The sequence below is a fragment of the Marmota flaviventris genome, chromosome 10, assembly GCF_047511675.1.
Source record: "Marmota flaviventris isolate mMarFla1 chromosome 10, mMarFla1.hap1, whole genome shotgun sequence".
Classification (NCBI taxonomy): domain Eukaryota; kingdom Metazoa; phylum Chordata; class Mammalia; order Rodentia; family Sciuridae; genus Marmota; species Marmota flaviventris.
In genome coordinates this window covers 32386348-32413759 of record NC_092507.1, presented here as the reverse complement: position 1 = coordinate 32413759, position 27412 = coordinate 32386348, and the positions used below count along the sequence as shown (strand labels likewise).

Sequence of the window (27412 nt, the reverse complement as noted above, 5' to 3'; positions counted from 1 at the left end):
TCAACCAATGAGCCATCCCCAGCTCTATTTTGTGTTTTATTTAGAGACAGGGTCTCACTGAGTTGCTTAGGGGCTTGCTAAATTGCTGAGGCTGGCTTTGAACTTTCATTTCTCCTGCCTCAGTCTCCTGAGCTGCTGGAATTACAGGCTTGTACCACCATGCCCAGATTCCCCAGCCCTTCATATATTTTATTTTGAGACAGGGTCTTGCTCAGTTGCTGAAACTGGTGCGATCCTCCTGCCTTCACCTCCCAAATTGCTAGGATTACAGGCATGTGCCCCTGCGTCCGGCTTCCTCATTATTATTATCATTTTATAAACCCTTGTTTCACCTGAAATTGTAACTGTTACATAGTAGGTGCTCAATAAATATTTGTTAAATGAATAGATTTCAGAAGGATAGCTATTTTCTTTAGATGTATTACTGACCCAAGAAGGAATCCTCTATAATGGTTTAGCACCATAATCCCCACAAATATTCAGTGAATGCCAGTGGATGGTAGCAGCCCTTTTCTAAAAGAAGGGCTTTCCTCATCAATCTCAGTCCTGGATTGCTGCCCTCGTCCAGCGAGGCAACTGAACCAAAGTCATTCGAGTGAATGTGGAGTGATGCAAAATACCACCCAGACACAGAACACCTTGTTATATGAGCTTCAGGACGGCTTCCCCAGCTCCTGGCCTCAGGCTCCTACAAGGGGGCAAGAGGCTGACGAGAGAGAGAGGGATCTCACATTCTGGAGTTGGCTTTTATTGGGGGACACTGTTTCTTAGACCATTCTATCCAAGGGCTGGGGATATAGCTCAGTTGGTAGAGTGCTTGCCTCGCATGCACAAGGCCCTGGCTTCTATTCCCAGCACCACACACAAAACCATTCTATCCAAAAACGGGCAAAGGGGTAGGATTACAAAGGAATAGCAACCCCACCAGGTAATGCTCCTACTCCTGGAGCTATGCCTCATTAATCAAGTAAAACCCAAGTTATTGTCAAATTGTTTTTCAGATGGTATACTAATTTATTCTTTCATCTAACATTAGTATATAAGAGTTCTTGTGGGCTGGGGTAAATGTCATGGCTTTAAAAAAAAAAAAAGTCCCTATTCCATCAAATACTCATCAATATTTAGTACCACATTTAAACATTTTACCCAGTTTTTATCAATTTTACCAATTAATTTTTAAAAGAAGTTTATTTATTTATTTTTTTAGTTATAGATGGACCTTTATTTTATTTATTTATATGTGGGGATGAGAATCGAACCCAGTGCCTCACACATGCTAGGCAAGCACTCTGCCGCTGAGCCACAATCCCAGCCCTGAAAAGTTATTTTTTAACGGAGTAAAAACATACATATGGAAAAGTAACATACATGTACATGTTAAGTAATATACATGTCTTAAGCATATTCAACATAGTATCACTTGTGTAACTAGTTCAGTGCCACAGAAGATTCTCTTGTGTCCCTCCTACTTAACATAAAGATGAGGAGGAGGACTATCCCACCTCTGTAGCTTATTTATTTATTTGGTACAAGTGATTGAACCTAGGGGCACTTTACCACTGAGCTACATCCCTGGTCCTTTTTATTTTTTGAGACATGATCTTGCTAAATTGCTTAGGGCCTCACTAAATTGCTGAGGCTAGCCTATAACTTGTGATTCTCCTACCTCAGCCTCCCATCACTGGGATTACAGGTGTGTACCATGACACCTGGCTGTAGTTTAGTTCTGTTCTTGAATTTCGTATAATTAGAATTGTGTGTGTGTGTGTGTGTGTGTGTGTGTGTGTGTGTGTGTATGTGTACTAGGGGTTGAACCCAGGGGTACTTTACCACTGAGCCACATCCCCAGCCATTTTTCTTTTTTATTTTGAGATAGGGTCTTGCTAAGTTGATAAGGGCTTTGCTAGGTTGCTGAGGCTGGCTTTGAACTTGCAATCCTCTTGTCTTAGCCTCTTAGTTGCTGGGATAACAAGTAGGTACCACCACACCCAATCTTAGTATGAACCCTTTTGTATTGTATTTCTTTTTTTAATTTAACATTTGATTTATTTAGTTTAATTAATTCTGCTTCCATCTTCTTTTTGATGTTTGCTTTATATGTATATGGTTGATGAAAAGATCTTTTATCTAAGGCTTAACTCAGACAAAGCGGCACATGTCAATGTGCAACTGCTATATGCTACTGCCACCTGGTGTTAGGTAACCTAAAATGCAGGGGCAATGTTCCCAAATGGTTCAATTCCTAACAAGAATCCTTGTAAAAATTCCAAAATAGAAACCACATAAACAGTCAACCCAAATGAGAGGAAAATAAATAAGCCCTTTAAAATCTGACAACATAAAACAAAGTGCTATGGGCTCAGTCAGTTCTTTAAATTCACGTTATTACTTTAATGAAAATTTTAAGTTCATGGAGTTTTTAAAAACATGAGATTTGCTGGAATTGTAATAGCAGTTGAAATCAAAAGAAGTAAAAATGGAGGGAGAGCAAAAGGAAAAAAAATTAGGATTCTATCCAGTTTGAAACTATCTATTTTTTGAAATCCTTGAGGAAACAGCATTCCCGTGGTGGGATTCAGAGCAAGGCTGTTGGTTAAGGATAATTACCTTTTCCTCTGCACTGGCAACTTTAGATTTCTCCTGAGCTAGCTTTTCCTGCAGAAGGTTCTGCGATTTGAGGCTCTGAGCCTGCTTCAGTCCTTCCAACTCTAGTTCTCTGATCTTCTGCTGACAGTGCTTCCACTCTGCAGTGAGCGAGGCGTACATCTTTGTGCTGTCTAGTAACTTCTGGTGGGCCTGCTTTTGTTCGATTTTGATCTAAAGGTGGGAAATAAATAAGAACGATAAGGTAAAAAATAAGCATGGAGTGAATGTGAGCCCAAATAAGCAACTTTCAAAGGAGTTCAGTTCCCCCATAGCCCATGAATACTGATGCCGAAGAGCTGGTGACCTGTCTGGAGCTGCCAGGCAGGAGTAAGGCTTGCCAAAGCTCATCTAGCCCAAGGTAGCTGGACAAAGGAATTTCCTCAAGAGTTTCTATGTTTCCAGATCCTAAACATTTTCCATCCTTTCTTTAATCTACTCCAACACAGCTTTCATCTCTTACTACTCAATAGAAGCATTTTTGCCATGGGCATTGAGTACCCCGTTGTCAAAATAAGCCCAATGTACTAGTGACCTCTCGGTAGCATATACTCCCTCCATTTCAGAAAGTCCCCCTGTGGGCCTGGTGGTGCATGACTGTAATCCCAGTGACTTGGGAGACTAAGGCAGAAGGATCATAAGTTCAAGGCCAGCCAGAAAGTTCTCCTCTCTTAGAATCTGATACCAGACTCTCCTGGTTTTCACTTACCTCTCTGCTATTGCTTCCTGGTCTCCTTTGGAGTATCTTCTAATGCTACCCCATCTCTCCTCCTGGAGTACCCCTAATAAATGTCTATACCTGGCAGGGAAGGCTCACAGACAAAATTCCTGAGAGAATGTTCTTTGTCCTTGTGGGAAAGAAGATTCTCCGGTCTCAAAGTTTTTCAATTAAATCAATAGGGATTATATTTATAGTATCTTCCTCATGTGACTTCTGTGTATTGATCAATTAGATTCTTTCAAAATCCAAAAGCTAGTAGTGTTAAACTTCTTTGAGCACCAGTTTTTTTTTTTTCATCTGCAATATGGGGATAATAGCTGCTTACTTTACAAGATAGCCATGCAGCTGTGTTAAGTAAGACAAAGCAATTAAAATAACAACAGAGCCAGACACTGACTTCCTTAACAAGATTCCCAAAGTTCAAAAAATAAAACCAAGAATCAATAAATAGGATGCAACCAAATTTAAAGGCTTCTGCAGAGCAAAGAAAATGGTTCAGAGCATGAAGACAGAACCTCTGGAATGGGAGAAAATCTTTGCCAGCTGCTCCTCTGACAGGGGATTAATATCCAGAATATAAAAAAAACTTGAAAACTTAACACCAAAATACCAAATAACCCAATCAATAAATAGGAAAAAACTAAAAAGACATTTCTCAAAAGAAGAAACACAAATGGCCAACAAATATATGAAAAATTGTTCCACATGTCTAGCGATCTGGGAGATGCAAATCAAAACTACAATAACATTTCATCTCATTCCAGTCAGAATGGTAGTCATCAAGAACACAAATAATAATAAATGCTGGCGAGGCACACTCATACATTGTTGGTGGGACTGAAAATTAGTACAACCACTCTGGAGAGCAGTGTGGAGTTTCCTCAAAAAACTAGGAATGGAATTACCAAAGACCCAGTTATCCCACTTCTTGGTATACACCCAAAGGATTTAAAATCAGCATATTATAGTGATGCAGCCACATCAATGTTTATAGCAGCTCAATTCACAATAGCTAAGCTATGGAAACAGCCCAATAGAAGAATGGATCAAGAAAATGTGGTATACATACATAATGGAGTTTTACTTTAAAGAAAAATGAAATTATGGCATTTGTTGGTACATGGATGGAACTGGAAAATGTTATGTAACTGAAATAAGACAGACTCAGAAAATCAAGTGTTAAATGTTTTCTTTCATATGGGAAAGCTAGAGCAAAATAAGGGGTAAAATATAGAGAAAGACTCAGATCTATATGTATAGAGTTAAATGGTGTGCTATTTGCTAAAGGAAAAAAAGGGAGGAGGAAAGATTGGATATCATAAAGATATAGGGAAGATGAGCAGAGTAGAAGAAAGAGATCATGAAGGAGGGAGGGGCGACCAGGAAGGGGAGGAAATGCAGAATGAATTTAATGAACTCACACTATGTGCACATATAAATATACCACCGTGAACTCAACCTTTATGCATATCTGTAAAGCACCAATCAGAAATAAATAAATAAACAAGTGAAAGGACGACCAGTCGAGCAGAGGAAGAACCAGGAAGGGAGGATGAGAGGGAAAGAGGGGAGACCAGGGACTGAAATGGAGTAAATCAAATTCCATGCCTGGATGATTTTATCAAAATGTACCCAACTAACGTGTATGACTGTAATACACTGAAGAAAGAAAGAAAAGAAGAAGGAAGGAAGGAAGGAAGGAAGGAAGGAAGGAAGGGAGGGAGGGAGGGAGGGAGGGAGGGAGGGGCCAGACACGTAGGAAACACCTAGTAAGAGTTAACTGTTGTTATTCAAGGTACTGACAGCCTCTTCCTGGCGCAGTGGCAAATGCTTGCAATACACACTCTATAATTCCTCTGCCACGCTCTTCCTAGAGAAATGCGTACTTATGGATATTAGGACCCGTACATGAGAGCTCATAGTAGCATTCTTTAAAAAGTAGAAAGGTTAATCAGCTCTGTTCATTTATCACACTATTCAGGGAACGTCTTACATTAATTAGCTGAATGTATCTGAAAGGATCTTATACTCTGTCCAAGGGCAAAGTTTCTTGCATAAAAGCTACTCAGGGGTCCAGAGTGCACAACTTATGAGACCTCACCGGCCACCCCCGCTCCGTGCCCCATTTGCTTTAATTTCTGAAGACCAGAGCGATGTCATCTTTAAAAATGTTAATGACCATGTAAAAATGATCAAACATTTTATTAAACAGAATAGAAATGAATGTATGTAGCAATGGAGAAATTATACCCTAAGATCAAAATGCTGCCATATCATTGGTGAGTTTTATATAGGTCAACAGGAAAAATATCATAAGCTTGTCTCTTTGATATCACTCAAAAGAAAATTTTAGATCAAGTTTTAATAAGTTACTTATTTTCCCAGTGAAAACTCCCTTTTCCTCTGCCAATCTAAACCACTTCACTCTCTCAATTTTTTTTTTCCTTCATGCTCTCATTTCATTTTGGAGGACTGATATAGCTTTTGAAACATCACTGACAGGAACAAATCTATCAACTGTTGGCTTCTTCTCAAAAGGCCACTCGAACCCATTAGGAAGGCTGGAAGTTTCATTTCTAAGAACAACCTTGTCATGAAAAATCTCAGAGATAAATCCAATGAATGGGTAAGAAGAAGGAAATCAAAGAAAAGAAGAATTGGAATATTTGGTGTATTGGATTGATTCAAAAGCATGAAGCCTAAGCTTCTCATTGTCAATAAAGAGAATGTGAGACATTTCACAATAAATATATTATTCATTGACTTCACAGGCCAAGAAAGCTAAAGGCCCTGGGTCCTGATGAATGGATTTTCAGTGATAGAGCCAACACTTAGCATTTTGATAATGCTGGTAATAATGAAAGAAGACAACATTGGCTTCCTTAGTAAAAATAGGATCCAGTACAATGTCTCAGTGTTGGTAGTGGCAGAGTGACACTCTGCCTGAAGTTCTGCAAGCCTAAAACATTCCTTTTAATATATCCACAGTAGAAGCATGCACAGTGTCCATAAGTCATACGAAAAAAACATGTAAATTGTGGTGTTTTCTCATAGTGGAATACTATACTGCAAAGAAAAAATGAATGGTCAATAGCTAAATACCATAACACGGATGAATCTCGCAAACAAAACTGATACAAGATTAATAGATATAAGGTGAACATACTGATTATATTTGTAAAACATTTAAAAATAGGCAGGGGCTGGGGAGGTAGCTTAGTGGTAGAGCACTTGTCTTCATGCATGAGACCCTGAGTTTGGTCTCCAGCACTGAAAAAACAAGGGAGGGGGGGAAACTTATCTATACCGTGTGGGAGTCATACACAGGTAGCAAGACCATAAAGTAATGTAAATGAGTTATTACCAAAAATTAGTGCTGAAGTGGGAAGGGAGGGGATCATGATGGGAAAGGTACACAGGCCATGGTGTACACGAGCATTGTTCTATTTCTTGTCCTGGGTGGTGGTTACATGGATATTCATCTTGTAACCATGTAATATACAGTTTTACATTTACATTTTATACACTTTCTGAGTGTTAGATCCCACAATAAAATGGTTTAAAGGAAATACACTGGTATTCTGATTTCTTAGCCTTGTAAGTATCCCCAACATCACCTAGAGAACCAGAGTTTGATGATCTCTGGGTGGATTTTAAGAAGTGACCCTTTGGGGCTGGGGATGTGGCTCAAGCGGTAGCAGGCTCGCCTGGCATGTGTGTGGCTCGGGTTCGATCCTCAGCACCACATACAAACAAAGATGTTGTGTCCGCTGAAAACTAAAAAATAAATATTAAAATTCTCTCTCTCTCTCTCTAAAAAAAAAAAAAGAAAGAAAGAAAGAAAAAAAAAAAGTGAGCCTTGGGACTGGGGCTGCAGCTCCAGTGGTTGATGGGAGAGCACTTGTCCAGCACACGCAAGGCCCTGCCTTTAATCCCCAGGCTGCAACACCAGCAACAACAACAACAACAGAAGGGAGGAGGAGGAGGGGCCTAAGTGTGCAAAGCTGAGGTTCCAGAGTGACTCCCAACTGGGGAGAGTTACAATGTGGAAAGATGAGTCTATACCGTAAAGAGGGAAACAGACCTGGGTGCAGATTTGGGCTCCACAATTTATTAGCTTTGCCACCTTGAACAGTTTCCTCATCTGCAAAACAGTTTCCTTGCCTGTAGGTATGTGGGGAGGTTTATAAGAGATTAGGTGGACAGGCTGTCAATACAAGGTAGTTATTGTATATAATACTACTGAGATGCCTGGCACCATGAGGGAGATTTGAAACAAAGCAAAAAATATCTTCTTGCTTTACCAAGGTCTCACCGAGAGCTCTTCACTCCTGTTCATTGATTCTACAAATATTTACAGGGCATTAATCATAAGTAAGACATCATGACCTATGTAATTCTGGCCATTGTACCTTAAGGAAGAAATACTACTCTTTGAATATGTTCAGAATTGAACTTTTAAAATGATCTAAGAAACATGTTTAAAGGAAAGGTGAGAATACAAGGAAATGTGATAAAGATTTAGAATTAAGAACTACATACCAACAAAGCCTTGAGGAAATATGATCAATATTTAAAAACTCACTGTAATCCCAGCTACTTGGGAGGCTGAGGTAGGAGGATTGCAAGTTTGAAGACAGCTTCAGTGATTTATCGAATCCCTAAGCAACTTAGTGAGACCTTGTCTCAAAATTGAAGATAAAGCGGTAAAAGCTCCCCTGGATTTAATCCTTGGTGTGTGTGTACATGTGTGCACGCATATACACACACACACACAAACACATATTTAAAAACTCATGAGGAAGATGAGGTGTAGCTCAGTGGTGTAGCACATGTCTAGCATACATGGGGCCCTGGGTTTGATCACTAGTGTCAAAAACTTAGCCTCCTGAGGTAGCTGGGATTACAGGCGTGTACCACTGCACCTGGCTCAAACTTTGTTTTTTTAATTTATTTTTTTTGGTACCAGAGAAGGAACCTAGGAGTTCTTAACCACTGGGAAGCACCCCCAGCCCTTTTTAAAATTTTTTATTTTGAGTCAGAGTCTCACTAAGTTGTTAAGGCTGACTTAGCAAGAGGTTAATAAAGACTAAGTTTTTAATATATATTTAGACTTGAACCATATTTTACATGGTGGTTCATTTTGAATATTTATGTGATTCATAAAACTTTAGATGAATCTGTGCATGGCTTGTCTTGTTTTTAGACAAGCATGTTTGGGGGCTGTCCTCCTACCTTCTTGGTGCTCTTCTGTTAGGAAGAACAATTTTGTCATCCCATGAATTTTACCTTGGCGTAGTTGACCTTTTAATTAAACCAATAATAATGAATACATCTATAAGGGATAAATAAATCTAGTGATAAAAAAAAAGTAGGGCAGGACAAGCAGGGTTTTGGCTCAGGTCATTGAGGTTTAGTAAGCACTAAAAATTTTAGATAATGACTTTAAAAGATTGTGAAACTTTGGGCCCACATCTACAGTCTCAGCAACTCTGGAGGCTGAGGCAGGAGGATTGCACATTCATAGTGAGACCCTGTTTCAAAACAAAGAAGGAAAAGGGGTGAGAATGTAGTTTAGTGGTAGCGTGCCCCTGGTTCACTGCCCAATACTGCAAAAAAAAAAAAAAAAGAAAGAAAGAAAAAGATTGTGTAACTTTAAAACTTTATTTTTGTTGAGAACTGGAGGAGAGGCCCATCCGCCACACTGTGGCCCAGAGTTCCAAAGGAGAAGCTCGCCCAGCGCCTGGAGATACATGGTGAACCACCCCCACTCTGAGGTTCCTTATTCACCAAAGCATGGCTCCAGCCAAACATCAGAAAATATATAGGCTTGAGGCTGTCACTGCCACGAAACTGGGATATCACCGCTTCTATCAAGAGACAACAATATGGACCTGGTAAGACGTCACCAAGGTCCTTGTGGGCCTGGCTGCACCAGAGGTTTCTCTACTAGGGGTGCTCAACACCCCCTCCCCCACTTTTGCAACTTTTTGTGCTATAAAACTGCGCTTCTAGAGAGCTGGAGTATTGTCTTTTAACCAACAGATTTCAGGAGAGACAGTCGCGGCTGGTCCGAACTGTTGGTTGAACTGCTGGTTCAACAGTCCGAACGGTTATCCTGTTGCTGAGGTAACAGGGAGTCTTGCATGGGATTGCCTATCTCTTGTTTCTTCTACTAACAGCCAACAGCCAACTTCTTATGATTACCCTCTCACTTGTCATATAATCTAATACCCTCCATATTCTCCTTCAGTCCCCCTTTCTACTGTTAGAAACTGTAAACCATTACGCAAACCTATTGACTATAAGGTAGAAGATAACTGAACTCATCACTTCTGATTATAGTGACAAAACTTTAAATGTAAAAATAGAAGCTGACTGATATATGGCTGCAGGTTGGGTACATTGAGTGCTGTAATATTGATCTCTCCCTTAAAAGTGAGGTATTGGTAACCTACAGGGACACTATAAGACAGTAGGGCAGAAGCTGTAATACCTGGGACCTACACTGCAAGAAAGGAAGACTCATAGACATCATGAAAAAACAAGGGAGGAAAATGCCTCAAACAAACCAAGATACCACAACAATAGAATCCACAGATAGCGCAGTAGGTGAAATGTCAGAGAAGGAGTTCAGAATATGCATAACTGAAATGATTTGGGAATTAAAGAACAACCTAAGTGAGCAGATACAGGCAAAAATCGATCACTCCAACAAAGAGATAAGAGAGCAAATACAGGTGACCATTGATCACACCAACAAAGAGATAAGAGAGACAATATAGGATGCAAGAGACAGAGATACTGAAAGAGATAGAGATACTGGAAAAAAAAAACAAGCAGAAATCCTTGAAATGAAAGAAACAATAAGCCAATTAAAAAAGTCAATAGATGGGCTGGGAATGTGGCTCTAGTGGTAGCGCGCTTGCCTGGCGTGCATGCGGCCTGGGTTTGATCCTCAGCACCACATACAAACAAAGATGTTGTGTCCGCCGAAAACTAAAAAATAAATATTTTTTAAAAAGTCAATAGATAACATCACCAATAGATTTGATCACTTGGAAGACAGAACCTCAGATAATGAAGACAAAGTATACAATATTGAAAATAAAGTTGACCTCACAGTGAAGATAGTAAGAAACCATGAACAGAATATCCAAGAATTATGGGATATCATCAAAAGACCAAATTTAAGATTTATTGGGATAGGAAGGTTCAGAAATTCAAATCAAAGGAATACACAATCTCTTCAACGAAATAATAGCAGAAAATTTCCAAAGTATAAAGAATGAACTGGAAAATCAAATACAAGAGGCCTATAGGACACCAAATGTACAAAATTACAACAGATCTACATCAAGACACATTGTAATGAAAGTGTCTAGCATACAGAATAGGATAGAATTTTAAAGGCAGCAAGAGAGAAAAATCAGATCACGTATAAGGGAAGACCAATTCAGATCTCAGCAGATTTTTCAACCCAGACTCTCAAAGCGAGAAGATCCTGGAACAATATATACCAAGCTGTAAAAGATAATGGATGCCAACCAAGAATCTTTTATCCATCAAAATTAAGCTTCAAATTTTATGATGAAATAAAAACTTTCCATGATAAACAAAAGCTAAAAGAATTTACAGCAAGAAAGCCTGCACTTTAGAACATTCTTGGCATAATGTTCCACGAGGAGGAAATGAAAAACAACAATGAAAATCTGCAAAGGGAAGAATTACAATAAAGGAAAAGCCAACCAGAGGAGAAACCAAGTCAAGCTAAATACTAAAAATAAACAAAAATGAGCAGTAATGGGGCTGGGGTTATAGCTCAGTGGTAGAGCGCTTGCCTCGCACTTGTGAGGTACTAGGTTCAATCCTCAGCACCACATAAAAAATAAATAAAATAAATAAAGATATTTTAAAAAATGACCAGTAATAAAATTCATGTCTCTTTCAACCCTTTTTGATAAACTTTTACACATAAAAATTTTAACTATAATATCATCTAATTTTTCAGGTTTTGTATTTTTTTTGTTTTCCATTTCTTTTCACAAAGTTATGCAAATATTTTCTTTAAAGGTTTTACCATTTTATACATTATATTTTAATATATAATTAATCTGGTATGTATATATACATTGCCTGTGATATGAGATGAGGTATATTTTTCTTTTTTAAAAAAAATGTTTATTTTTTTAGTTGTAGTTGGACACAGTATCTTTATTTTATTTATTTTTATGTGGTGCTGAGGATTGAACCCAGGGCCTCGAATGTGCTAGGTGAGTACTCTACTGCTGAGCCATAATCCCAGCCCCATATTTTACTCTTATAATTAAAAATCCATTGTTCAAGATTCAAGGATGAAAAAGATCCATCAGAGTAAAAATTGTTTAAGGTATTTATAAAAGTAAGGGCAAGGTTGAGGGAAACTAACAAATTTTGTGAAGCACCTTTCCTACTGTAGACTTGAAGAGGTAGGAGGTAAAAGAAGAGAGAGCCATTATGAAAAACTTGTAGGAGAAGGTGACCTAACTGAAGTTATTCCCACCAAAAGCACGTAGAAAACAACTCACAGTTTATTAGATTTTTATAGGGAGGAATAAAACACCTCCCTCTACTCTTGTATATTCTAAGTTCATCTCTTTAGTGTCCCTTTCTGATGGAATTCAACCAGAAACCACATAACATATGGTTATGCTACCATATATGTCTCATCAAAAGGTGAAAGATGGAGAAAGGAGCCAATATGGCAGCCATTGGTTACATGAGAGACTACTGAGTATTTGAAATGTGTCTAGTCTGAATGGAGGTGTGCTATGTGTTAAATAGACATTAGATGCCAAAGAATTACTAGGACAAAGAAAATGAACATTAAATATCTTACTAACAATTTTTTTTTTGCAAATTATGTTGGTAATCCATTGGGTTAAATAAAAATACATTAAAATTAATTTATCCATTTTAAAAAAAGAAGTAAAGAAGAACAAGGTTATACATTCTATAACTTCACTGTAGTACTATATATCCATATTTATATGTTGTCATTTTTTATATTTGTGTTATCAAAATTCATATAACTATAAAACTAAATAGGGCAAATTGTACCATATATAAATTATATCTCAGCAAACATGACTTTAAAAAGAAATCTAGTTCATGAAGTGTTTTAATAGTATTGAGCACATACTAACCACCTGATAAATAATGGTTATTATTATGATTCATTAAAACAACCAGCATTAAACTGTTTCATAGTGGGGTAGGGAGGGGGAGCATGGGAGGAATAGTTGAATTCTAGATAGGGCAGAGGGGTGGGAAGGGAAGGGAGGGGGCAGGGGGTACAAATGATGGTAGAATGTGATGGTCATCATTATCCAAAGTACGTGTATGAAGACATGAATGTGTGAATATACTGAGTATACAACCAGAGATGAAAAATTGTGCTCTATATATGTAATACGAATTGTAATACATACCATTGTCATATATAACAAATCAGAATAAAAAAAAATAAAGAAAAAACCCCTTTTTAAAAATTTGCAGATTGCTAGCATATATACCCTTTCAGCAGCAGAGAAATGACGGTGCTCTGTCTTATTTAGTAGGTAACAGTTAAAGGAGGAAGTTAATAGATAGTTTACATTGTCCATCCATCGTCATGGTGGACCCTATCATGTATTATAATGTTGAGGGATTTTCATTCCTATGTTCCCAGGGTCAGCTGAGACCCTTCAATAAAGGACATTCCGGCTAGAGTTACCTTGATGATTTCTTCCTGAAGCAAGCTATTATGCTGCTTTAAATCCAAGTTCTTTTCTCGCTCATATCGAAGCTCTTTTTCAGCAGAGTTGAAAAGAATTTGGAGGCGATGCAAATTCTTGCGAAGTTGTTGTACTTCCTCTAGCGGCTCGCATTTTATTTTTTCTCCAGATGACAGATACTAAAGTAAACATTTAGAAAGAGAGTCAGGTCTGAAAGAATGTTGGTAAAACACCAGTTCAAGCTTTTAGATCAAAATTGTTAGAATATCATTAATATGTAAATGGTTTTGGAGTCAGTTTACCTACAACAAATTGCTCTTTTACAGTTATGGCTACTTGGTAGTGTTTATGTGATTTCATAACTGTTCAGTAGAGAGAAAATATCAGATGAATTATGGGAATAAAAATTGTTAGGCATACACAATTAACCTCATTTTTTTGTGTCAGTGAAGGGAAAAGAGAAGCATGGGTGATTTTGGAGTAAAACCCCCCCTTTAAATGAAGAGCTCAGAATTAATTTGGTGGGGGGTGGGATGAGGTTTGAACCCGGGGGGGGGGGGTTAGTCACTAAGTCACATCCCTAGCCTTTTTATTTTTTATTTTTTTATTTTTTTGAGACAGGGTCTTGCTAAATAGCTCAGGGCCGTCCTAAATTACTGAAGCTGGTTTTGAACTTGTGATCCTCCTGCCACAGCCTCCTGAGCTGCTGGAATTACAGGCATGCACCACCACATCTGACTCAGAGTTAATATGTGAAGTAGAGTGTGAGCATATATGTGCATGGGAGTGAGTGCACATGGGTCTGGCAAGAAGAAAGAAAATTTAGCCAAAGGCCTTCTGCTTCTAGCTTTCTTCATCTCTTCATTTTTGCTACCTGATGATTCTTCTCCAGTTTCTACTCAACAGCAAGGCACTCTTTGGAAGTTGAGGAGTATCTACAGTACATAGCACTTACATCTTATTACCTTCGTCCTTTCACCTGTTGATGGACACTTAGTTGATTCTATAACATGGCTATCATGAATAACGCTACAATAAAATGGGAGTGCAGATGTCTCCTTAACATACTAATTTCAAGTCTCTTGGATAATATGCTCAGAAGTGGAACTGTTGGATCATATGATAAACTTTTAATTTTTTGAGGAACCTTATAGTTCCCCCTTCTCCATACCTTTGCCAACAAATATTCTGTTTTTGTTTTTTTTTTTAATAATAGTTTCTTTTATTGTGTGGGGGTGAGTACTGGAGATTTAACCCAGCGGTGCTTTACCAGTGAGCCACATCCCCAGCCCTTTTGTGTTTTATTTTGAGACAGGGTCTCACTTAAGTTGTTTAAGACCTTGCTAAGTTGTTGAGGCTGGCTTTTTTTTTTTTTTTTTAAATCAGGTTTGTTTTAACCTTCATTTCAAACTAAATAAACATTCATGGCAAGTTTGGGTTTCTGAATGAATTTATTTCCTTATTTTAACCATTCAAAAGTTTAAAACAAATGCTGGCTATGAATTTGTTAAATGAAAGACTAAAGTATACTAGTGGGAGTTTTGTTATATTTGAGACATACAGAAGTGGCTTGATGATTGGCATAATGTTTTGATTTGTAACTGAAATGTCTTCCAAAGGCCATCTGCTTGATCACCAGCCTGTGGCACTATTGGGAAGTGGGAAACCTTTATGGGGTGGGAACTAGTTGGAGGAAGTCATTGTGGGCTTGCTGCTGCAGAAGAGTATCTTGGGACCCTGACCCTTCCCCCCCCCCCCCCTCGCTTTCTCTGGTCACCATGAGCTGAGCAGCTTTGCTCCACCATATGCTCCCTGGCATGCTCTGAGGCTGGCTTTGAACTTGCGATCCTCCTGTCTCAGCCCCCCAAGCCGCTGGGATTATAAGCATGTGCCCAGCGCCCAGCTACTTGTTGGCCTTTTTTATGCTTTCCTTTTGACAAATTGTCTATTTAGATCCTTTGTCCATTTTAAAATTGGATTATTTCTTTTCTTGCTATTGAGTTGAGTTCCTTATTTTGGATATTAACCCTTTATTAGCTGTGTGGCTTGAAAATATTTTCTTTTAATCCCTAGATTATATCTACACTGTGTTGATTGTTTGTTTCCATTGCTATATAGAATTTTTAGTCTGATGTAATCTTATTTGTCAAGTTTTGCTTTTCTTGCCTGTGCTTTTGGGGTCATAGCCAGAAACTCTTTGCCAAGACCTCCATGTCAAACTTTTCCCCTAAGTGTCCATCAGTTGACAAATGTGGTGTATATAAATAAATGACATGGAGAGCTATTTACCTTTAAAACAGAAGGAAATCCTTACACTTGCCACAACAAGGATGAACTTGGAGGATATTATGCTAAGTAAAGGGAGCCGGCACAAAAAGAGAAATATTGCATGATCTCACTTATATGTGGAATCTAAAAAAAAAAAAAGTTGAACCCACAGAAGCAGAGAGAACAGTGCTTGATAGAGGCTGGGAGCGGTGGTTGATGTGGATGGGTGGACCATCACACTCTGGTTACAAACACCAACCATCTCATTAAGTCCAGTGATTCTGACTTCCTGCTCATCAAGATCACTCAGATTCTGAACTATCTTTCTTAGTTTTCTACAGGAAGAAAGTACACTATTCATCTAAACATATTTTAAATCAATTATGGAAAAATAATTGGTATCCTGATTTGATACAGTATCCTTTAAAGTTTAATTTGAGTCCATCCTTCAGACATGGATCTGTGTCCTAGGTGGGCTAAAATATCATGATTCACAAAGATAATCAGTTACCCTAGTAGTCAGCTGGCTAGCCTTTTGTGGGAAATAAGTTTGAACTGTGCACCTTGGACTTTTCTGCAGGTGGAAGCAAATGATGTAGCAGTTAAAAAAATCAAGCTCTGGAGGAGGCAGACCTGGGTTCCCCAGCCCCCTAATAGGCACATTATTTGCACTCTCTAAAGCCTCAGTTTTCTTATTTATGTGGTGGCAGCAATAATATTCTTGTCCCATTATATTGCTTAATTTACACAGGGCATGGTGCCTAGAGCATAGTAAATACTCAAAGTGTTAGGGAAAAGGTTAAGCTAGATTTTAAGCCTATACAATTAAGGTAATAAATTCTGCTTCCAACTTGTCTCAAGAATATTGGGAAAGTAATACCTAGAATTTGGTTACGTGGTGACCCCACCTGCAGTGGATTTAAACAGCAGAAACGAAGCCCCCAAAGACCATCAACAGCCACAAATGATATCACAAAATACTTATAAACAATACAATGCAAATACTCGGTCATGGAAGAGACTCTTGTGGCTCTTTTTCTGTGTTTACTTGTCTGTGAAGATTCTTAAGTTTGATATCTGGCTCAGCCCATTGTTGCTTAAACGTGTAGGTTATGAGGATTTAGAAGACACAGCAAGGTACTAGATACTATAATCTGACAAAGGGGTGAAGACCAATCCCCCACTCCACAGAGAAGAATAATTTCTAAGTGTCAGTTTGTCAAATAACTCTATGTACATAAGGATCCGAAATTATCACTGTATAGAAATGGCAAGAACAAAATCTGTCCAGAATGTGTTTTCTCCCTTGTCTGCTTAAAGAAGTAAATGAAATAATGTGTACAGCAGTTGCTTTGGGAAATGTTGAGTTCAAAACATCTATTGTGATTATTGTTGTATGTACCTTAGCACATGACCTGATACATCATAGATAATATTGGTTGAATAAATGAGTAACAACAATTTCAACTTCCTTGAATAATTCATGGTCAATATTATAGGAAAAAAATGACTGAACTCTGAGAGAATACAGCAAAACCCTAAAGGCTATGTTGTATATGATTTGCCCTTCTACAGAGTAACTATTCTCCCAAGTTTCCATAGGACTTGAATACATTTCATAATTTTTCACCTCCTCAGTGGTGTTGAGAAGTAGATGTTTCAAATAATAGGAAAGGGTAAATTAGAGAAAATTAATAAATTAACCAGGCATCACTTTTCGTACTCTAAAGGCACACTGATCTTTCAAATTCCTAAGGAAAGATTTTATAATCTTTGTGAGTACAGTTCAGCCTCTGCTTAAGCCTCGACAGTGGCCCTGTATTCTATAAAGGACTTTCTGGGAGATATAAAATACTTGAACACTTCATGTCATACTCCTCTTTGTCACGACCTGATACATCATAGATAATATTGGTTGAATAAATGAGTATGAGTCATAAATCATAAATAAATAAATGAGTCATAAATCCAATGACTCCATTTCCTTTCAAATATGGATTGGAATCTCCTTTCAGGTATACAATCTGTGTTTCTGTGACATGCCTAGTTTTCAGACTCTGGATCCAAATCTCTTTTCAATATATTTGTTTTTACTTTCTTCCAGGTATGTTTATTTTTAAATTTTTTGGTACTGAGGATTGAACCTGGGATGCTTTACCACTGAGCTAAATCCCCATACATCCCTAGCCCTTTTTATTTTTTATTTCAAGACAAGGGTCTATTTAAATTTCCAATTCTCCTGCCTCAGGCTCTCAAATTGCTAGGATTACAGGCATGCACCACTACACCGGGCTTAACTTTCTTTTTTAAAGTGTATACTCGAATCATTTTTCATTTATATATTTCATATATATTATCAGCCTTTGAAGGTGGTTTACTTATGGGCACAAAGGCTTTCCTCTGTGGATCTTGAAATAATTTCTGGAAAGGTGTACACAGGGCAATCTTAACTTGCACAGAAGTGACCTGTGAAAACTGAAGTATTTCTCCTGTAGGCAGAGCTACAGTGAACAGAAAAGGCCACACTTAAAATAATTCTGTGTGAGGCCTTTTGCCACTAAAATTAAGTACTTTGCACAATAAGCTACATATCAGGAATAGGAAAAGTGGCACATATCCTGCCATCCTGTTTCCCACCTGTCCAGGGGTGAACAACTGGTCACATTGTTTTTCCTGTGAGCCTAGATGGAGCTTAAGAGCCCTTTAATGATGAAGTGGATCCACTGATGGGATTGAGGTTGAGGTTATAATATTGCTTAACAAATGCACATTAATGATGATGTTAAAAATGATGCTAGTCAGAGGAAGTGAAGCCATGAGGGCATGTGTTTATAGCACCTACCTGGATGCTACTGTCATCTGAACTATCCCCAGAGTTCTGACACTGAACGAGGCTCTCATTCACATGGCTCGCCTCTTCTCCAAGCCTGACCACTTCCTTAGGCTTCATGGCCAACTGCTCTTCTTCATCTTTCGTATCTCGATTCTGTTGAGAGTCCTCCTCCTTCTGCCCCTCTTTTGGAAAAGTGCCCTCCTTTACTGACTCCTCTGGAATTTCCTTCAGCTTACTTTCTCCTAATTCGGGACTTGGTGCAAATATAACAATAAAAACTATCAAAATGCTTATCAATGTAGCAGAAAAGGGGAGGAAAAAGTCTACAAGTCAAGAAAGTACTGCAAGCAAGATTTTTAAGCTGAATTCTATAGAAGAGTAGCAATGTTATTCTTACAAACTTCAAAAACAAAAGAGTTGCATTTTTTTTTCACTCACAATCAGGGAGTGGACCCATCATAAGTGTGTATGTGTGTGTGTGTGTATTTTTTTTGGGGGGGGGGCACTGGGGATTGAACTCAGGGGCACTTGCCCACTGAGCCACATCCCGAGCCCCATTTTGTATTTTATTTTGAGACAGGGTCTCACCGAGTTGCTTAGCACCTCACTTTTGTTGAGGCTGGCTTTGAACTCACGATCCTCCTGCCTCAGCCTCCTAAACCATGGGATTACATGCGTGCCACCACACCTAGCATCATCATAGATTTTACAGCCAAACAACTAATGTGAATGAGTTTTATACTTTTTCAACTTTTAGTATTGCATTGGTCAGACACAATTTATAATGATTTTTTAAAAAAATAAGCATTTTAAAATGCTTTTAAAAAATGCTCCAGAAACCTTAGGCACTTGGGGCAGATACTAGTACTACTATAAGACACAGTCTCTGACCTAATGAGCTATTAATTGTGGCAAAGATAAGTAAACGAGTGATTAAATGAGTAGTAAGCACTCTGGGGCCTGGTGAATCACTAGGCACAAGCCAGACAATGTAGAAATATTCACTTGTGCGTACAGATATTGGGTAGAAGGTGTTGGTATAGTTGAGAACATGGAAAAACAAAGTGATTTCTCCTGACTTAGAGTTAGGAGACTTGGGACCTCATCCAAGTCCTGCTGATAAGTTGCTATGTATGTGACTGTGACAGAAATAGTCATTCTAATTCTCTTGGTCTCAAAGACATCATCTGTGAAAAAATAAAATTTAGCCAAATATCACTGGTTTTCAAACTTTCTCTCCCTTTCTGTCTTCCACCACTGGGGATTGAAACAAGGTACATTTTACCTCTGAGCTACACCCCTAGCCATTTTTTTTTTTTTTTTTTTGAGATGGGGTCTTGCTAAGGTGCTCAGGCTGGCCTCAAACTTGAGGTCCTCCTGCCTCAGTCTTCCAAGTAGCTGGGATTACTGGCATGTGTCACTATACCTAACTCAAACTTATTTTAGCTGTGGATTCTTTAAGTGAAATCTTAAGCAGAATCCCACCCAGGAAACAGACCAAAGTAGAGCTTCTCTGGCTGACATGGAAGCAGAAGGTCACAATCCCATTCATCTGTCTTGCTCATCTTTTTACAAGGTAATTTCTGAGGCCCTTCTTTAGTACTCTTGAAATTTTGGAAAGTAGGTTTAAAACTATTAGGTGAGACAATCTACAGGTCTCTTCTACTGTGAGATTCCAATACTCTATAACAGCACTATAAACAACAGAAAGCCAAGATGCAGTCCTTTACCTTAAAGGAGCTTAGAATCTAGCAAAAGAGACGCACTACGAAAGTCAGACGATCAGGCATACTGGGCAGCCTCTGTGTGACCATGTGGGAGTACCACCTTCTACACTGTTTCAGTTGAAGACTTTGGCTCATGGCTTTCTGTCACTTTCTTCACCCTCTTCCTGCCGCGGTCCTGGAAGATCCTATAGATCAGCCACCAATACCTTGGCAACACCTCCTGAGCCCCACCTACCTACCTGTGTGACCACAACATGGTGTGTATTGAGAGCAGCCACTTCACTGCCAAAACACCAAAACTCCATATCTGACCTCCAACTTTTTTCTTTTTCTGGGACTTGCTTTCAGTTCAATCATAAATGCTGTCAACTCTGTGTTTCTCTTTCTATCAGTTCTCTTTACTTGTTTCCTTCTTCAATACAGAGTCTGGAGTTCACTGTTTCAACCACTGTCTAAATAACATGGTCAGCTTTCTTAACCCATTGTCCTTCCACAGCACTCAGGGGGCAAAGCCTGAGCCCCAAGCAGATCCAGCTCCTTTCTGGTCTATCCTAAACCACTGGAGGTTGCTGAAAAAACAATATATACACTCAAAGACAGATGCTAAATTTAGGTTCCCTAGTCTCAACTTAGCCGTTAACACCACCCTGTGGTAGACAGTTGGCTTTCTCTTGTGTTCTCTCCAATGATTACTTCAAACTTTCCCCAGCTCTTAAAAATTCTGTTATTTCTATTCCTCTCTCATTCTCAGCAGACGTCTTTGCTCACTACTTCACAGAGGACACAGAAACTACGGAACAAGTCTTTTGACTTTCTTAAAAAGTAAAAAACTTTTTTCGAGTAAAAAACTTATCTGCATCTCTATCCATTCTCTTTCTTGCTCCTGTGGAAATGGAAGAGGTGGCCCACCTCTTTCCCGGCTAAGGCCCGTCCCTTTGCTGATACTCTCAATTCTTAGCCTGTCATGTTAAGGACTCTTTTCCATCGGGATTTGAACATACATAAATTACCTCTTATGTCAACCTCAAATTTTCTTCTCCCTTTCAGAACTAAACTTTTGGGGCAGTATTGTCTACACACACTGTTCCCACTTCTTCATCTCCTGCTCATTCCTCGTTCACTCCATTCATCACCCCACAGGATGGAATCTAGAAAGCAATCTGTTTTCTACCCCTCACTGGGACTACTCTTATGTCTTCAGCCACTTTCTTGTTGGTGAATTCAGTTGTCAACATCTGTTCCTCATTTTATTTGACATTTTGGCAGTACATGACACTATGTCTTTTTGAAACTATTGTCTTTTTGAAACACTCTAATCTAGACTCTGCAAAACACACTGTCTTGACTTTTCTTCTTCTTCTCTGGCTGCTTATTTTCATTGTCTCAGTCACCTTTGCAGGGTACTCATTTTGTCTCCAGTAGAGGTTTTCCTTAGGTTGTTTTAATCAGACAACCTCTGGGGTCATTTCATGCACTCATGTGACTTTTGCTACTATCAATTTGTTGGTGATTCCCCAATTTATCTCCACCCTAGGCTTTTCTCCTGAGTTCCACAAATCTATAAATCTGTGTATTGACTATCTCCAATCAGCTATCCCAAAGATACTTTAAAATTCATATATCAAGAATAACTTCTTTCCTTCTTCCTGCAAAATTGTTCCCTAAGTCAATGAATGACATAATCAGACCAGAAATTTAACTAATTTTAAGCATCTTCTGTTTTTTTTTTTTTTAAACTTTTAAATTTGCTCTAATTAGTTATACATGACAGGAGAATGCATTTTGATACATTGTACACAAATGGAGCACAACTTCTCATTCCTGGCTGGACATGGTGCAGAGTCACCAGTAGTATAATCACACATGTTCATAGGGTAATAATGTCTGTGTCATTCTACCATCCTTCCCATCCCCACAGTCCCACCCCTCCTCGCACTCCCCTTTGCATAATGCAAAGTTCCTTCATTCTTCCCTATTCCCACCTCCACTATGGATCAGCATCCATTTATCAGAGAAAACATTTGGCCTTTGCTAACCTCCTCTCAATTCCCAAATCACAGTTTACTACACTCTCTTCCTCACCATGAATCCCTGAATCCTGTTGAGTTTACCTCCTCTGGGTGCCATCTGCTTCTACTCACCAGCATCAACATGGCTCACCTGGATGCTCATAACAGCCTCTTAACTGGTCTTGCCACCTTAATTTTTATACTAATAAATTTCTTTTACACACAGCAGGCAGAGTGATTTTTTTTTCCTAATGCACAAAACGTCTTTATCTTCCTCGTGCCAGTCAACCCTGTAGTAGTTTCCTATTGTCTAAACTACCCACAGGGCTGTGGGTGTAGCTCAGTGGTAGAGCACTTGCCTAGCATGTGTGAGGCCCTGGGTTCAGTGCCCAGTACCACAAGCAAACAACAACATGAACCCACCTCCCTAGGATAGGCATTCCTGTCCCTACATGATCAGGCAGGCCTCTGCCTACCTTTCCATTCTCATCAACTTTTTCCACCTCCTCTTTACATATTCTAATTCATGAAGTCATTTTTAGAAGCACAAACAATCATACTTTCTTTTCTGTATGTCATTTGTTCTATTTTGTCAACTCCTTTTTTTTTTTTTTTTTTTTTTTGGCTTGGCCTTTGATTAGTTGTATTTTGGCACCCACATTAAGTTTCACTTCCTTTAAGAATATTTTCTGATTCTTTAGCCTGAGCCAGGACCCCTGCTTTATGCCCCAAACATTCAATACTGCTTTGTGTAACTTTCTTCCTCATCAGACTATGTGCACCATAAGGATAGGAATTATATTTTGTTTTTGTATCTTCAAATTACCTGGAACATGATAGATAGCACAATTTATTGTTCAATGTGATTGTGTTATGGACCTGACATAAGTAGAGGGGTGAGGCTGCAGGAAGTAAGCAGGAAGAGGGGAGAGGGAAGCCTATGTCTGATACACAGATTGCTGGTAGGCTTGGCATTTGGAAAGGGTTTGGACCAAAAGTCATGGAGGGTGGCAGCAAGAAGCTCTTTAGAGAGAAGCCCAGCACCTTTTTCCTGAAAGGCTTCCCCACTCACAGACAAATTAAGGCCCCAGTCTTGCCTAGTGTGGTGAGTATCCCTGCTAATTACCTCCAAATCAGCTGGGCAAATTTTTGTCAACTTTGACCATTAATGTCAAGTCTTCTGTGAAAAGTTTCATATTGATGTTTTCATCTCCATTGCTGCTTGCTCAACCAAGGCCACTATCCCTTCGACTGTGGCTTATATTTTGTCTGTCTTCCATCTCTACTTCATCTAATATAGAAACACTGGGACAATCTCCCTCAAAATCCCTGTAATATACTGTTCCAGTGCTCACGAACTAGACTTTCTCGCTCCCTACAGCAAACCTAAATGCTGTAATCACCTTCTTGATTCTTTGCTTTTGTTAACACTATCCTCTTTTTCTCCACCAACTCTCCAATACATTCTTCCACTTGGCACATAAGTTTCCTGATTTTGAAAGTTAAAAGCAACTTTTAAGAGAGCATAAAATTCAATGGCCCGAAATTGTCAAAACGATCTCTTTCTATTTTGGAACACTTATGAATAAATAAATTTGGCTACAGCTGGGAGTATATTTCTCCAATTCAGGGATAAGTGCATCCTTATCCCTGAAGTAAACATTAATATCTATTATTTTCTTTCAATTATTTAGCTCTAGGTTTTTGGTAAGATAAAATAATTTGATTTTTATCTATTCATTTTTGTGCTAAAGCAGACTAGTTCATTTGCCCAAAGCCACAAAAATTTCTGTAAAAGATAATTTTGGTGGAAAAATAGAAATACAAGAGTTAGGGGGAAAGATTAAACAAACAAATAAAAGAGAAAGTTTCTTAAAATTTAATTATCAGATATAATGTTAAATAAGAATAGCAAAAAAGAAAAAAAAAAAAACACCTATGGAGAGTAAATCCTTTTTTTTTTTTTTTGTACCAGGGACTGAATATAGGAGTGCTTCACCACTGAGCCACATCCCCAGCCCTTTCATTTTTTAATTTTGAGACAGGGCCTTGATGTGTTGCTGTGACTGACCTTGAACTTGCAATCCTCCTGTCTCAGTCTCCTGAGTCACTGGGATTACAGGAATGTGCCACTTAGTTATACATAAAAAAATGAATATGTACATGAGAAAAAAAGAAAGAAAAATGAGGTTCCATCAATGGTAAGAATTATGGGTTTTAAAATTTCCCTATACTTCTCCATATTTTCTAAATTTTCACTAAAACCCATATACTTAGTTTTAAAAGCAAGAGGAAAAGCTTTAACATGTAAAAAATATATCAAAGTCAAACTTTCTGGAGAAACTCAATTTTTCCTATCAGATCACTTGAAAATGAATGTCAAATTCTTATAATGATCAAGCCAAATAAAACATACCTTTCTACAAATAATTAATGTGATATGGGATTTTCTCAATTTACCAGAGTTCTTTTCTCTCTTCCTTTGGACTTTGTATCTCTACTTCCAAAATTGGTACTTTCAACAACAGATCTTTATAAGCACTTTCACTTGTAATTAAATTAGCAGTTGCAGTTTTTCCCCCTAAAGTAAAGTGATTTAATTGTTCCAATTCTTGTGAAAACTTCAAGATCTGTAAAGTTAAAAGGTAAACATTCTGTTTTGTATACTCTTATGTACAGTTGTAAAAAAGTATACACTATTCCATTAAGTGCTTAATTATTGGCTTAAACAATAAAGTTGAAGCCTCATTCCAACTTAATTTAATACTTTTACTTGTTATATAACTTAATCCATTTTTACCATATGCATAAGGGCCTATAAATCGATGACTTAAATGTATACAAAGAGATGGTATTTTTAAAACAATTTTTAGATGTTGATGGGCCATTATTTTATTTATCTATATGTGGTGTTGAGAATCGAACCCAGTGCCTCACACATGCTAGGCAAGTGCTCTACATACTGAGCTACAGCCCCAGCCCAAAAGAAGGTATTTTTGATCTCTGGGGTTGGCACCTCAGATTGCCACTTAGAGTTTTGTTGGACCTTTTAACAGGTATGTGATCTATAGAGTTTTACACTATTACACGCATTTTTGTTCTCAAGTTTTGAATGTTCTTCATTGATTCATAAAGGCACTAATATATTGCTGCAAGAAAACATTAGAATGTCAGATATACATCATGGAGAAGAACTTTCTCCCAGTCTGACCCTATCTATTAAAAAACACTTGAACTTGTAGAGGCTTCCAGATTGTTGTAGTGGTTCTGGAACCCTGGAGTGTCAATAAAAATGCTATCTTGTGCTGCAGCCCTGACCCTGAGATTCAGAATCAGTGAGTTGCAGTGGGAAATGGGAATTTCCCTGTAAATAAGCTTCCAAGCTAAATCTCCTTCTCTCTGTTCTCTGCCTTGAGAAGACAGTAGTTTGCAAACTAGGTGATCTCAGACTTCCCAAACTCCAGAGCAGTAAGAAATAAGTGTTTGTTGTTTAAACCAGAAATCTGTGGTATTCTGTTATAGCAACCCAAACTCAGTCCTCTTCAAAAATATCAAGGTCATGAAAGACAAAGAAAGACTGAGGAACCATTTCAGGTTAAAGCACATGATCCTGAATTAGATCTCATATTGCATTTAATTTTCCTGTCCTTTAATTTGAATTGGATCTCAGACTAGAAAAAATTATTGTTTTTTTTTTCTATAGAGTAGAATAATTAGATATGAATATAAACTGTAGATTAACTAATAGTAGTGTCAATGTTAATTTCCTGATTTTGAGACTTACACTGAGGTAATAACACATATTATTATTTTTAGCAAACACACATGAAAAATATTTGCGGGTAAAGTAGATTAGGTTTCCAGCTTACTCTCACAGGCTTCACCAAAAAAGTACCTGTGAGAATGTGTACACATATGTGTGCCTACATATGAAGATATAAAGTGAGAGAATAATGAGGAAAATATGGTATCATGGAGGAATGAAAGCATAGGGAATTTTTTTTGTATTGTTTTTATAACTTTTCTGTAAGTCTGAAATTATTTCATCACAAAAAGTTTAAAAAACAAGAGAGAGACAGATTGCCAGGACACTGATCTAGATTTCTGGGTTTTATATTATATTCTTCTCACCTCATCTTTGTGTTGACTTTTCTGATGATATTTTGAAAGACACATCCCTTTAACTCTACAAAAGGTACACAAGCAAAGCTTAGTAAAGCTGTGCTATACATGTTTACCCTTCCAGGTAGAATATCCTGTGTTCTGGATGTTTCCTGCCCTATGTTGCATACTATAATACACACTCCAAAAATTAAGTTGGTGGAAGGTCTATGTAAAACAAAAAATGCACAAACTAACCCTAAATGGCAAGTTCTGGTTGAAGTCTAATATTTTCCCTGAAATATAGCTTAACTTGTAATCTACAGTACATGGCAATCTACTGTATAATAATGAAAGGCTTTCACTTCTTTATTTTAAGAAACTCTCATTTCTAAGTTATCTCTTACTGAAAATTAATTTTCTTTTATCTTCCCCACATGCAAGGTGTTATATACTGAACATTTAAATATGTAATAATTTAGCCTCACCTTTGTTTCTAACTCAGCATTCTCTCTTTGGAGGAGGTCATATGCTATTAAAAAATGGTCTCTGTCTTCTGGTGCCCCTGGAAGGCTCTGAATTTCACTATAAAGGCATGCAAGTTCCGACTTTGACTTTTGCAATTCCTATTAAGAAATAAAGATATTTTTATAGAATACATCCAGACTATTTCCCCATAAAAGGTAGAATATTTCCAAGAATAAATTTTGAAATGATCCTGACAATTTTTTTTGTTTAAATAGTCATTAAATGGAGTATTATTAATTTCTGTCGTTCACTGGTTGTAAGATTGGATTCCTAGAGTCATTCCTACATTAAGCAAGGTTTGTATAGAGATAAAATCTTTAGTAACTCCTATATTAAATAGTTGTATTATCTTGTTTTAAGAATGCATCTATGTTGCCTTTCATAGAACAAGGTGCTGCTGTGTGGTTTACCTTTAACCTTGCAGCACTCCTAGAAGATGTTTGTTGAAACTAAGCTCAGAGTTCTCATAACCAGGAAGTTGAAAAGCTGAGATTCCAAACTCATGTCTATCTTACTTCAGACTCTTGTGTTCTCAACTACAAAGCATGCTGCTTTACTTAACAATACATATTCTGTGACTTAATCAACCAGGATTTCCTCTAACCCTATGGTTTTCATTTCATACCCATGAAAGAAAATACTTTATTTAGTTATAGATTTCTATCAAATTTTTATACTGTTTACATGAACTATGTAGTGTTTGATTGGTAGATGACAAGGGGCTAAGAGTCTGTGTGCCCGATAACCAACTGGTGATGTATAATTTGTTTTAGGAGAGGAGCTGTTTGGTATTTTACCAAAGCCTTGAGATCAGAAGGAGTAGAAAT

General features: G+C 37.9%; 1 protein-coding gene across 1 annotated transcript in view; it reads right to left on the bottom strand.

The window, feature by feature from the left end:
- The window catches only part of Ccdc30 (coiled-coil domain containing 30), a 130306-nt gene that overhangs the window by 50397 nt on the left and 52497 nt on the right, over positions 1–27412 (bottom strand). The window contains exons 9-13 of the mRNA XM_071617755.1: positions 26546–26683; positions 24417–24586; positions 18230–18473; positions 13119–13298; positions 2608–2817 (exon numbers count right to left, since the gene is read on the bottom strand). Of these exons, the coding sequence (XP_071473856.1) occupies positions 2608–2817; positions 13119–13298; positions 18230–18473; positions 24417–24586; positions 26546–26683 (942 nt within the window). The remainder of the gene's footprint in view (positions 1–2607; positions 2818–13118; positions 13299–18229; positions 18474–24416; positions 24587–26545; positions 26684–27412) is intronic.